The sequence below is a fragment of the Nothoprocta perdicaria genome, unplaced genomic scaffold (assembly GCF_003342845.1).
Source record: "Nothoprocta perdicaria isolate Ctin4 unplaced genomic scaffold, notPer1 scaffold_6, whole genome shotgun sequence".
NCBI classification, from domain to species: domain Eukaryota; kingdom Metazoa; phylum Chordata; class Aves; order Tinamiformes; family Tinamidae; genus Nothoprocta; species Nothoprocta perdicaria.
In genome coordinates this window covers 3,184,509-3,197,077 of record NW_020455865.1, presented here as the reverse complement: position 1 = coordinate 3,197,077, position 12,569 = coordinate 3,184,509, and the positions used below count along the sequence as shown (strand labels likewise).

Sequence of the window (12,569 nt, the reverse complement as noted above, 5' to 3'; positions counted from 1 at the left end):
CTGTTTTTTTTTTCCCTTCTCCTCCCATCCTTAAATGTAACATGTGAAGAATGTCAGGTCAGAGCCTTTTATCTCAGGTGAGAGGCAGGATGCGGAGGTGATGGGCTGAGACTGACCTGGGTGGGATGGAGACAGCGGGAAGGAAACCCGCAATGCTGGAGCCTGGGACATGCTGGGCTGATGCAGGACAGAAATCCCCCAAAAAGCTCTTACTGCCCCATTTCACACCTAGGAATTGGCTGCTCTCAGCCGCAGCTTTGCTTAAATCTAACCCGTATTCCCAGGGAGGAGAAAGTGGCTTTTTATAACGCCCATGGGAAGGTGCCTGCGTGGGTGCACCCGTGCACCCTCCCCGTCTCCCAGCACGCTGCTCCCTGCATGAGAAATGCTGCTCCTTGCCCGGGGGAGGCTCTGGGGGTGTTTTTCCCGCTCTCCGCAGCTTTCCCTCCTTCCCTAGGAGCCCGTTTGAGCATTGGCGCCGCTGTCCCCGCGTTGCCCATCGCAGCCCGTCTCTCCGCTGAGCCCCAGGGAACCCCGGCGGAGCAACGGGGACGCTGTTTACAAAAGTCTGCCCGATATCAAAAAGCTCTTTATAAAAACAAGCAAAGGAAAAAACCCCATTGCAACAGGCAGCCTAGAAAAACCCCGCGGCCCCATTGCACCCAACTCGCCCTCACACCAGTTTCCCTGCCCACCCTTTAGCAATCCGGCGTATTGCAGAAATACATTCCTCCGGCTTGCTGATTTTTTTTTGCTTTTTTTTTTTTTTTCACATTTTCCTTGCGGTTTTCCCCGCCGGGGCGCGCGCTCACACGTCGGTGCTGATGCTGCGGCTGCGGGAGAACGCCTCGCGCATGGCCGAGAGGCGGTTGGGGTTGAGAGCCTGCAGCCCCGGCGCTGCCGGCACCGGCAGCCCGTCCTCGCTGCCGTAGCTCACGCGCTCGCCGCCGTTGGGCAGCTCCTCCTCATCCTCCTCTTCGTCGTCAGGCTCCTGCAGGAAGAAGGTGGGCGGCTCGAAGGGCGCGCAGCCCGGGCACGGCGCCGGCGCCGCGCCGAACGCCGCCGGCCCCAGCAGCGCCGGCCCGTTGCTCAGCACCACGTTGCGGTTGCAGTGCAGCGGCGGCACGTGGGAGTGCACGGCGAAGTCGGGCTCCTCCTCGTCCTCCTCGGACTCATCCTTCTTGCAGCAGTAGTACTGGAACGGGAGGCAGCGCTCAGACTTGCAAGACATGTATATTTTTATATACCTATACATATATCTATATATCTCCATGCAGGAGGGCTCTGTGTGTGCATGTTTATATATATAAATATATATATATATATGCAAAAACTATACACACACATATTTCTACATATACATGTATTTTGGGGTTGCATTGCATGGTGCCCCAGCTTGGAGCTGGAAGGCACGTTGCTCCAGCCCCTTTTTGGGCTTGCTCCCCTTGGTGCAAAGGACATTGCACCACATTGCAATGCCCCAGCAGCACGGTGGGGACACGGAGCCACCCGCTCCTCTGTGGTTTTAACCCATGAGGGGCTGCTCTCTGCACCCAGGAGCCCACGACGGCCCTCCCGGGGGATGTGCGAGAGCGTGGGGGTGCAAGCCCTTACCTGGAGCCTGCAGTAGCAGAGGACAGCGATAATGCAGAGTAAAATAACAGTCGCTAATATTCCACCTGTGATGACCACGGTCCCGGCTGTCATCCGCCCGCCTCTCCATTAACAGCCTGCAAAAGAGAGCGCGGCAGGAGGTGACGAGCCCAGTCCTGCGTCCCTCCTCATCCCTGCTTTATTTTTATATATATTTATATTTTATATATATATAAAAAATATATATAATATATATATATACTTATATATATAAAAGCACACATTAGATTTTATAAAAATACATATAAATTAATATATATATGCATATAAATTAATATATATGCATATATATTCTATGCATTCAGTGTAGATAATTAATTGCAATGTTGATGCATTTGTTACACTTAGATATGTTTGCTGTGATGAAGAGGCAGACTTATGCATCCCAACCTGGATGATGGTGGCAAGAGCTCCACGTAGCAGCAGGAAGAGCCTTTCCCTATTTTCCGTGTCTTTCCACAAAACCAGCCCACCACTCACCATATCACATTAAAACAGAAAAAAAAAAAATTAAAAAGCCGCCACCCCAACCCCAAATTGCTGCAGCACCAGAGGAAAAGCAGCCGTATCTGTCAGGGATTTAGGCAGCTTCCAAAGAAAATAAATCTATGGCATATTTTCAGGCGCTTAATGTCCTGCTAAAGTTGGGTAAGTGCTGAATGGATAAAGCAGTATCACATTTTATGCGGCTGCTGAGCGCAGCGGCGGGAGCCAGCGTGATTTATCGCCAGTCCCGCTCGCCTCCGCCGGCAAAACCCCCCAAGGATGAGGGGGAAAAGAGCTCGGAAAACGCTTGCAAGGAAAGTGCATGGGGGAGTTAGGTGCAATGACTTTTCCGAAGAGATTTGCTGTGCTCCCAGGCGGTGCCGGCTGCACTTGGCCCAATGTCCCATCGCTGGGGCCAGAGTGAGACCCCTTGCATTTCACTCGTCCCCCCAACCCCTAACATACTTGTCTTATTAAAACCCAGTACCTGGAAGCACTGAACTCTCCAGCATGCAGGGGCGGGAGGGGGGTGCAGAGCCCGCAAGCAGAACAATTCCTGTCTAGACCTCTTTTTTTTTTTTTTTTTTCTTTTTTACATTTGTTCCTAATTTCACGCTCCGCAGGCTCCCGGATTCATATATTCGGTCATAAATATCTGGGAAGGAGGAAGCGCTTTGCAGCTCCGCTGTGGTCTGGGGGGAAGCAAGCAGCAGCGGTGGGGGGAGGCAGCACCCCGGCGGGGACACCGGGATACCCGGAACCCTCTACCCCTTCCCAATCCATCCCATCCTGCTCCCATCCATGTGGAGCACCTTGGACTGCAAGGCAATTGCATCCCGGGATTGCACCTAGGCCCGGCCCTGCTCACCATGCTGCTTGCGGTTCGGTGGTGCCAGGTTGCTTTTTTGGGGGTTTTCTCGCTATAAAATGAGCATTCCCAGGCCCTCCAAACCGGTCGATGGGGAGCATGGGGACATGGTGTGACCCTCTCTCCCAGCTCGGGGACACGCGCTGTCACTTGCCAAGATCACAGCGGCTCCTGGGACACTGCGCCAGGCACAGGAGCACTTGGATGCAACCAATTCCTGCCTTCCAACCGCAGGAGAGTCCCGCAGGCCCTGGGCAGGAGGCTTTTCCCATTCGCAGCCTCCGCAGGCGCCCACGGAGCTCCCTGCAACTCCAGCTCTGTCCTCCGGAGTCACCCTGGGCATCCGGACACGGTGCCGGGGTCCTCTGCAGGACTCGGGCTCTGGGGTTGTGCTGTCCGAGTGCCTCTCACACCCCCAGGGCATTCCCAGCATCCTGGAATCCAGCCCACAACCCATAAATCGCTCTGCTCCTCGGCCTCGCCGCAGTGGCTGAGCACAGGAGCCCCCCGAGGAGGTGTCTCCCACCCAAGCGTGGCCAGCGGGAAGCTTCCCGCCGCAACAGAAAGCAGGACACTGTGGAATTGCACCGAAAACGCCGGAGGGAGAAGCGGGAGGAGAGAAAGGAGCCCAACCAGCAGCTCCAAGGACCCCCCGGCCGGCGCAGCGAGCCCTGGGCTGCTCACAGCTCAGTTTCGTTCCTGGGAGCCGAGCAGGGCTCTCCTAGGAAGAGGCTGGAGCTGTTGTGCAAGCAGAGCTGCTTGGAGGACGGCTTCCAAGCACGCGAGGTGGCCGCGGTCAAGAGCATGGCAAGGGCTCCAGCCAAGTCTCCGCGGCCAAGCAGGGCCACAGACGCTGGTGCTGGAGGCTCCTGCGATCCGGCCGGACCATCCCAGCAACTGTGGGAGCAGGGAACATGTGGAGATTGCTGCAGGAGCACCAAAATGTGCAAAACTGGGGATATGTCGGGGTAAGAACAACCTCCAGAGCTCCTCTCTGGAGACCGGGGTCTCCAGACATCCTATCCATCCCATCCCATTGCATCTCATGCCGTTGCATCCCACCCCACCCTTGAGCCCAGGACAAAGGTCTCGCCCCTGAGATCTTTGGCACTCGCCACTGTCCTCACAAGCCCCAGACACAAGGTTTCCAAGCGGAGTTCATCACCCAGCACCCAAAACCGTCCCCTGACCTGCGCGCTGGGGAAGCAGTGAATAAGCTAGCAGCCCAAACGGCGTTTGGTGGCAAGTGCAGCCTGATTCCTGCGTTTCCCCCGGTTCCTGTAATCCTACCCAGTCAATGAATCAGAGCGGGGCTGCTAGGAAGAGCCGGGCAAGGTGCCAGCCGGAGACTCTGCGTCTGTGGAGCCAGCGGCCAGGGCGGCTGCCAGAAGCACAGGCGGAGAACGTGGCTTTCCATAGGAAGAGCACTCGAAGCGGGCGGCCTGCATCGCTTCGCTTCTCTTCCTCGCTCCTCCTCGTGACGGCAGCGGCTCTGGCCCCGGGGCTGATGATGCTCTGCGTAAACAGCAGGGATTCGAAGAGCCGGGATGTGGCCGTGTCTCAGTGTGGGGCTTCCCTGTATCTCCCGTATCCTCATTTCCTATTTTATGAGCATCTTCTCCAGCCTTAGCACATCAGTCTTGGCTGCCGGGAGCCTCCAGGCTCTGTCCTGTGGGATGCATAGGAGCACGGGGCTCTCCCTACCCTGCCCATTGGGGTTTGATGCCTGGATAAGGATACCTGGGATAAGAAGGGGTTTGGGAAGCGACTCTCGGGCAGCACGGGAAGAGCTCGGCTGCACGCACAGGCTGCAGCCCTGCCCGGCCTTTGGGGTGACAAATCAGCTAACACGAATCAGAACACGATCCTGGCCCGCTCCGCGCTCCTGCTCCTACGGATGCCTCTCTCCCAGCCCGAGATAACCCCTGAGGTTATCCTCCACATCCCGGTGCTTTGCAGCCAGGAGCAGCCCTGGATGGTCAGGATGGGAACGTTGCAGCAAGTCTGCTCCCTCTGGGGGTCCTTCTTATAATTTGGCATCAGTTTATAGCCCAAATGCATCACTTCCCTAAATGCTGCGAGGCAGCCCGGGGACTCATAGGAAAGCTGGTGTTTTGCTGCCACATCCTATATGGCTTTTCCATAGGCTGCCAGCATGCCGTATACATTCCCTGCAGGTGTCACTGTTAGCAACGGAGCCGCCGGAGCCGCCGGATGATGCTCTGCTGGTGAGCGGCTCATCAGGAAGGAAATCCAGGAGCACAGGCCCCGGCTTTCCCGGGATTCAGCACAGAGCAGCAGCCGCTTGGAACCCGGGGCTTTCCCCATGCACAGCTTACAAGAATCACAGAGACGCTTAATAAAAAGCAGGAATCTCCGGCACAATTAGGGATCCTGCCTGCCCTCCTCCACAAATGATCTCTATTGTTTTTTTAAATTGGAAATTGGCTCTTCCCGAGCTTTTGATTTTCCAGCGTGCTTAAGCAGGCAGCCTTCAAAGCGGATCGATCCCGGGGATTCCTCGCGCCGGCACATTGCAGGAGGGAATACGTGCGCCGCTGTAATGAGGCAATAATATCCTCCAATACGACTAAATCACGCCTAATGAAAAATAATATTTGCACAGCTCATCAAAGCGGCTTGGAGACTTGCTAAGCACAACTCCAGGCATGAATTTAAATGTCTGCAGATGCTAAAGGGAGTGCAAGGGCGAGGGGAGAGCAAGCGCCGAGCCCTGGAATGAGACTCGGGAACCTGCCCCTTCCCGGGATTTGGGGACCCGCTGGCTCTGCCCAGTGCAAAGCAGGCTGCAGGCGCTTGCACTGCCTGGAGCAGAGTGGGCTGGAATAACCCTGCTCTTCCCTTTTGTCCTGCTGTGAAAATGTGCATTTACATTCCCCGGAGACGAGGGAGGTGCTCGGTGCCGGTGCGTGGCCGAACTGGCTCCGCTGAACAGCAGCAGCAGCAGGAGCTGCTCCGGTCCCCAGCGCGCTTGGATTTCATCCAACACAGTGGAGTTTTACCTGCTCTGGTCCCACCTTTCACCATCCCACCGCTCACATGCTGCTTTAACACCAGGAATCATTCCCATGCATCAGCTGGAGAGCAGTCGGGAACCCAAACTGCGCGCACACAGCCCAAACTTCAAAAAAAGCAAGGCAAAATAGAGGCTTGTCTTCATAAATGGCATCATTTAATTGCGTCCTGATTGAGGCGCAGTCGGCCTGAGATATTTAGCATCAGGGCGACCAGTTCTTGGCATTGCCAGCTTGCAATAAGCTATTGCAATCACTGCTACGGAGGAAAGATCTCAACCACCAAAGACACTTCCCTGGACGGGGCTGTTTTGAGCCTCTGCACTGAACCTCAGCTCACCCGAACTGCTGCTATTAGTTTACTAAGAGCAAGAGTCTCAGTCCTGGCCTGTGCTTTTAGCTTCTGCCTCAGGCCACAGCAAAGCCCTGCAGCGCGATGGACAGCAAAGCGCAGCCTAAAGGCTGGTGTAAACTCCGCTCTCGTGCAATATCTCAGCCCAAGCGCAAGGAAGGACACGTGCAGTGCACCTTCCCACCGAACAGGAAAATCCAGCCGGCTTTGCACTTCCAAGAGGTGACAAGTCAGCTCAGCAGGGAAGGAAGATTTTGGGCAGGTTAAAGTATTTGTGAACTGCACTGTTCTTCCTCATTTGCTTGCATGCAGCAGGCCCCAGACAACTTGAGATGGAGGCAGCAGAAAGCCCCATTTCCTTGGCATATATTAAAAGCCAAGCGCTCCAAGGAGCATCTTCCATGGTAAGAGACATGGAGCAGCACCATCCGTGGCTCCTTGCGATGCCCAGAGCTAGCAGACGTCCCCTGGCTGTGCCATAGCCCCTGGTCACGGGTCTGGTGACATCTCCACGTGTCCCCCAGGGCCCTGCTGCTTCCTAGGCTCATTCCCGGTGATGTGAGTTATGTGTCGCTGGCTGCAAGGAAGGAAGAGGGAGCAGGGCCAGGACGGGCTCCAGGCAATGACATTAGCTCCTGGCCTTAAAGCAGGGCGCCAGGGAGACCCCCCTCCACGCCAGCAGGCAGAAAATCCCACAAAATCCCAAACTAGAGTGTGGAGTTTCCATAGCTACTGCTTTCCCTTGCTCCAGTTTAAGCGGTGCAAGGAAAAGCAGAGGTTTTTTTCCCACCACACTCCAACGAGGTGCCCAGACACGCGAGCGAAGCAGTGGGTGATGGAGGGATTATCCAAGATTTAGTGCTCCGACTAGCTCAGCTCCACTGTCTATGGGACAGGGGGACTTGGGGCTTGCTGGCTTCACATTCCCTGCTCAGTGCAATGGATCCGTGCAGGGTCAATGCTGCACATCGTGGCAGGGGATGTGCAAACCTGCACACTGCCCTCACTGCAAACGGGAAGGCTCGGGGCTTCTTGCAACGGGGAGTTTTCTTGCAACTGCAGGCAGTAAAATCCCCCTGCATTGCCCCTTTGCTAAGGATTTATCATTGCCACATCGGGAGAGTGAAAACAGACAGCAGTCTGAGAGTAATTTTCGGGCTCTTGGCTACTTATAATGACCCATTTCCAGTAAATTTTCTTTTTTTTTCTCACCTTAATTCAATTGCAGCTTTTTCCTGAACATTGCAAGAGAGAAAAGATTTAACTCAGAGGAAAGAGAACCTACAACAACAAAGCAGTCATATGCAAAAAAAAAAAAAAAAAAAAAGGCAGAAAAGATTAAGTATTTCATACAGCTTAGCTGAAAATCATCATTTGACAAATAAAGAAACAGCCAAAACCCTTCACACAGATTGTTCCTCCTGGAAACACGTGGGCTTCACAGAGCTGCTGGGATCAAATGTTTGAAATATCGACTGTTCCCAGGGATGGCATCTTTCCGAAATCAAAACACATGATATATCACAACGCCGGGTACCTTTTTGCCTGCCATCAGCATCCCGGCGACGCAGCCGCTGCCTTTGAGGTGACTCCTTGACGCCGCTGGAGCCCTTGAGAGCGCGGCAGGGTTCTCCGCACGCCACCGGACTCATTTCCTCTCCATTCCCAGGAGCCAAATAAATATTATTGCTGGCACGGAAAGCCAGAGGAAGGTAACCCCGGTCACAACGTGTGTGCGGGATTGCATCCAAGCCAGCCGGAAAGCCCGTGGGAATGGGTGGGATGAGACCCTCCAGCTCCCGGCTGAAGGTCTCGTCCCTTCACTTGATGGGTGAACAAGTTTCCTTCGATGAGCTCACTTCTTTTCACCAAGTTCACTTGTATTAACCGGGAATTTGGTACCGAACGCTCTTAAATAACACGCGCTGCCCTAGAGCTGATGTGTGCACATGGGATGGATCGGGAAGGCACATCCAAAACAAGAAAATCTGAATTTCTGAGAACCAAATCCACTCCCAACAAGGCCCTGGGAGAGGCAGGAATAACTCCAGGAAGGCAGCGATGCTAAACGGGGTAACCATGGGCAGATTCATTCCCTCTCCTTGCCTGCAATTGAAAAGGAGTATGGAAAAGCCATGGGACAAGCCTATGGTTGAAGTAATCCCCCAGCCTGTATTTTGTCTAAAATTCCGCAAAATTACCCCGAGGGTGAACCAAAATGAACCCTTCTTCTCCTTCCCCTCCTGAAGAGATCCCTGCTTTTTCCTGACAGCACCTGCCTGCATTTCCATGGCTCAACTCAAGTTGCATCCGTTCGCTGCACCAGAGGAGGGCAGTGCCCAACAACCCGCTCACCAAAACCTGCCAAAAACTGCATATTTTGGACTTTTCCAGGTTTTCCTCGTGCAAAGCTGCTCTTTGCCGTATGCCCCAGGCCCTGCGTTACAAGCACAACCAGCAGTCTCCGTCTTTGCGCTCCGAGGTCTATAGAGATGATTGCAGCATTGCTGCCAGTTATGGCAGGAAATAATATATTATTTCCAGGAGGAAAAAAATAAACATCCAGCCCCAGGGAGCAAAGGTGGAAAATTGGTGATAAAAACGAGCAAAGCTGCTCGTAGGTAGGTAATTTTTCTGGCAGGAAATCATCCCTGTAAGTAGAGCTACAATTTGCATGCTGTAAAACAGCAGCTTTCAGGCACTTCCCTGTGTATTCCTCCTGCCTACAGGCATCCCCTTGCATAGGGAAGTCCCAAACCTCCCTTTTTTTGCAAAATTTGCAGCCTTGCAGCTACCCAGGGGGCTGCAGCCCAGGGAAGGCCACCCCACCACTCAAAACACTCCCATTATCACTAATTTCTGCAGCTGAGATCTTTCAATAATCAGAGAAAATCCATAATGCAGCCTCGAAACCATCCCGAACATTGGCCATGCAGAGGGCTTCATCCTGCCCAGCAAGAAGATCATCATCTTTATGCCAGAAAAAGAGTGATCAGTGCAGAAGCCAAAGCTGGAATTTAATAGAAATGCAATTAAAAAAAAAAAAAAAAGGCCCTACAAGTGTTGGTTTCAATGGTGAAAACTGTTGGCAAAGGAGCATATAAGACATGGGAGCACGTGGCCCCAGTCCCGCTCCATTGGTGTTAGCCAAGGTGCATGGAACGGGCATCGGGAAGCAAATCCGCATGTCCCGGGGCCAGGCTCGGCGCTGCACGGGCTCTGAGCTGCTTGCTTTGCTCCCTGCAAACGGGATTTCTCTCTCCTCCAAGCTTGGGAGGAAGCTCTTTCTCTCTCCTCCCATGCCAACCTGGACCCTATGGTGCTTTAATTCTGCTCCGAGGCTCCTTGTCACTGTTGGACCCTGGTCTCCCCACAGGCTGATCCACCCACCACCGAAGCAAACAGAAAACCCCCTTTTTTTCCTGTTTCCATCAAGTCTGTGCCACGGGTAGGGCGGCCGCTTTTGGGCTTCTTGCAATTTTCCTCTAAAAAAAACCATCCTTCAGAAAAAAGGCAATTAGCACGGGGCCATTAAGGCTCTCCCCATTGCATGGCCAGCTAACTCGCCGGGAGTCTCTTGAAATAACCTTTAAACAAAGGATCCTGTCTTGTTTGCTGAGTGTTTCCGAGCGCCACGGTAATGCATCCAGATGTCACCCGTGTCTACTGTAGCCCTCAACTATTTCTGGAAACACACCAAGGGCAAACTGCTCGGGTAATGTCAGATATTGTTGCAAGGGAATGGGACAAGTTTCCACCTCTTTGATACACGCCAAGGAGCGGGGACGGCACCGCAGGGAGGCTGGGCTGCGTGCACGGCCCCATGCCGTCCATACGGCCCCATGTAGGCGTTGCATACGGCGCCCTATAGCTCGTCCCCTATATGATCATAGGCAGGTGCACGCGTTCCCCATTGCGGGGAAATTAGTGCAGTGCAAAGCTTGACAAGCTCCAATTGCCTGCTGATGACGCTGGTTTGTCACTATGGGTGGGTTTTTTTGTTCTGCAGGTAAGGAATAGGAGGAATTGCACTGCAAGGAGTAGGCTGGGCTGAGCTACCAGCAGGGCAGGTAAAATCGGGGAGCACAAGGGCCTGCGTGGGAGCTGCCACGGCCTGAATGTGGTTTTTCCCTGGCGAGCATCCAAGCATTCATCTGGGAACAGCATCCCAAACGGCCACTGCAGGGCCAGTCCTTGAAATTTCAGCCAAAACAGCTTCCTTCTCATTGAAATATCCAAGAATATTTCAGAACCTTACCCGAATTTTTAAGCTTTCTCCTCTGCCTGGCCTGGTGGCTGCAGAGCCCTCGTGTCAGGGCTGCTCCCACTGCTCTACCTCAGCACGGAGGTCTCAGCATGACCTCAATGTGTCCAGAAGGTCTCAAGAGGGTCACACTCCATCACCCAATATATTTTCAGTCCCAAACCAAACCTTCAGACCAGACTCTAGCTTCACCCACACGAGGCTTTGGAGACCATTGCAGTTATCGCACGGAATTATTGCATGGAATTATTGCACGGAAAGGGCTCAGGATGGATCCTGACAAGTGGAACTCCCTGCAAAGCTTTGCTGGATGCAGCCAGAGCCCGGCGGAGCTGCAGTTAACAAACACGGCGCTGCTACCGCTTTTGCTGCGATGCTGTTGTGCTCGAGCCGGCTCGGAGCTACCTGCACTTGCAGCCTGCTGAAAAGGAAGCAGAAAGGAGCAAGCGGCTCCTTCCTTCCCTTCCCCTCTCCCATCACCATATTTTTTGGAAAGGAAAACCAGTAAGGGAGGGAAAACTGATAAATCCCTGCCTGGCACTCGAGGGGGCATTTGGTTGAAGTTCTTGGTGCCTTCGGAGCGCCAGTCCCTGCGAGTTCTTGCTGCTGTGCTGCATAGAAATAGCAGCGTGGGGAGGAAGGAGGTTGCAGGTTTAATTACAGCTGTGTGCTCCTTGAGGTGTTTGACTTGTCTTTTCACCAAGTGACAACTTCAGGGCATCTTTCTGCTCCCTTCAGAAAAGAAGAAAAACAACCATAAAGGGCTGCAAGCCATAGGCCATCACACGAGTGCCTAAGTGCAAGCGTTTTCATGCATTTCGTTCATGAAACCCCATACAGAAGCTGTTGTCCTTTAGCAGGACACGCTGACACAGCACAGGGATAAGGTACAAGAGGGAAAACCTAATCCGCAGGGCACTATTGCTCCAGCGAGGTCAATCGGGAAAACTGTCGGCACTCCAAACGCATCGGAATAGCAGCCAGGTTCCCTAAAATGACAGGCATCCATCATGGAAGGCTTCGGTGTTTAATTTTACCACTTAGGGTTTTTTTTTTACACTGATCTCATTACTCTTTTTCAGGCTAGAAGACAAGCTGTTGAACCTCCAAGTGCAGCCTTCTCTTACCTTCAATTTACTCTGTCAGAAACCTGTCTACCCTGATGAGCACGAGCACTCCCCCACTGCCTTCCGAGTTGGGCGAGCTGCTCTGTCAAACATAAATAATCCTGTCTGAAACCACTCGGTACCGGGAAACGAAGAGCCGCTTCCCTCGGGGGGGCTCTGCCTTGCGCAGCCCCCCGGCTCGCGGGCTGTGCATGGAGCAATGTCCATGTGCGAGCCCTGGGCCGTCGTGCACGGAGCTGTCCCTGCAGAGGAGCAGGACACGAGCTGTGTCCCCAAGTGCAGGGTGGAGGATCCCCCCCGGGACCCCCAGAGCTGCTTTCGTGGCTCCTGTGGGGCTTCGGCTCTCGACATAGGGCACGAAGCAGCAAAACGAAACCGGGAGCATCCTGCTCATCACCGCCCGAGATGCTCCCGCACAAGGCAGCGGATGCCGAGCGCTTCTCCAGCTCCCTCTGCCCCCTTCCTAGCCACAACTGTCACGACAGGGCCGGTCCTCTGCACGCTTCCCGCTGCAGGTGCTGCCGCCGGCCCCACAGCGGCTGCAGCTCCCCGGGAGCAGCGATCCCAGCGCGGCTCTGCCAGGCAAGGGCAGCCAGGGCAGCTCGGGGGCAGCCCGGGAACTGGGAACCGGGAACCGGGCCCGGCGACGGCTGCATTGGGACCCGGCGGCGGCTCCGCAGCCCCCGGCTCATCCTCGCTCTTACCTGCAAACATGGGAATCACGCCTGGGTCTCTCTCAGGTGAGCAGCGCGCCTGACGGAGCCTCCAGCTTGGAGAGCATCAA

General features: G+C 54.3%; 1 protein-coding gene across 1 annotated transcript; it reads right to left on the bottom strand.

The window, feature by feature from the left end:
* Positions 1-761: 761 nt before the first annotated feature.
* Positions 762-12,563, bottom strand: FAM163B (family with sequence similarity 163 member B). The gene is made up of 3 exons (XM_026049516.1): positions 12,490-12,563; positions 1,615-1,730; positions 762-1,195 (listed from the first exon to the last, which is right to left on the bottom strand). Exons 2-3 carry the CDS (start codon positions 1,705-1,707, stop codon positions 809-811), a joined length of 480 nt encoding a protein of 159 aa, XP_025905301.1. The 5' UTR covers positions 1,708-1,730; positions 12,490-12,563; the 3' UTR covers positions 762-808.
* Between the last annotated feature and the right edge of the window lie 6 nt (positions 12,564-12,569).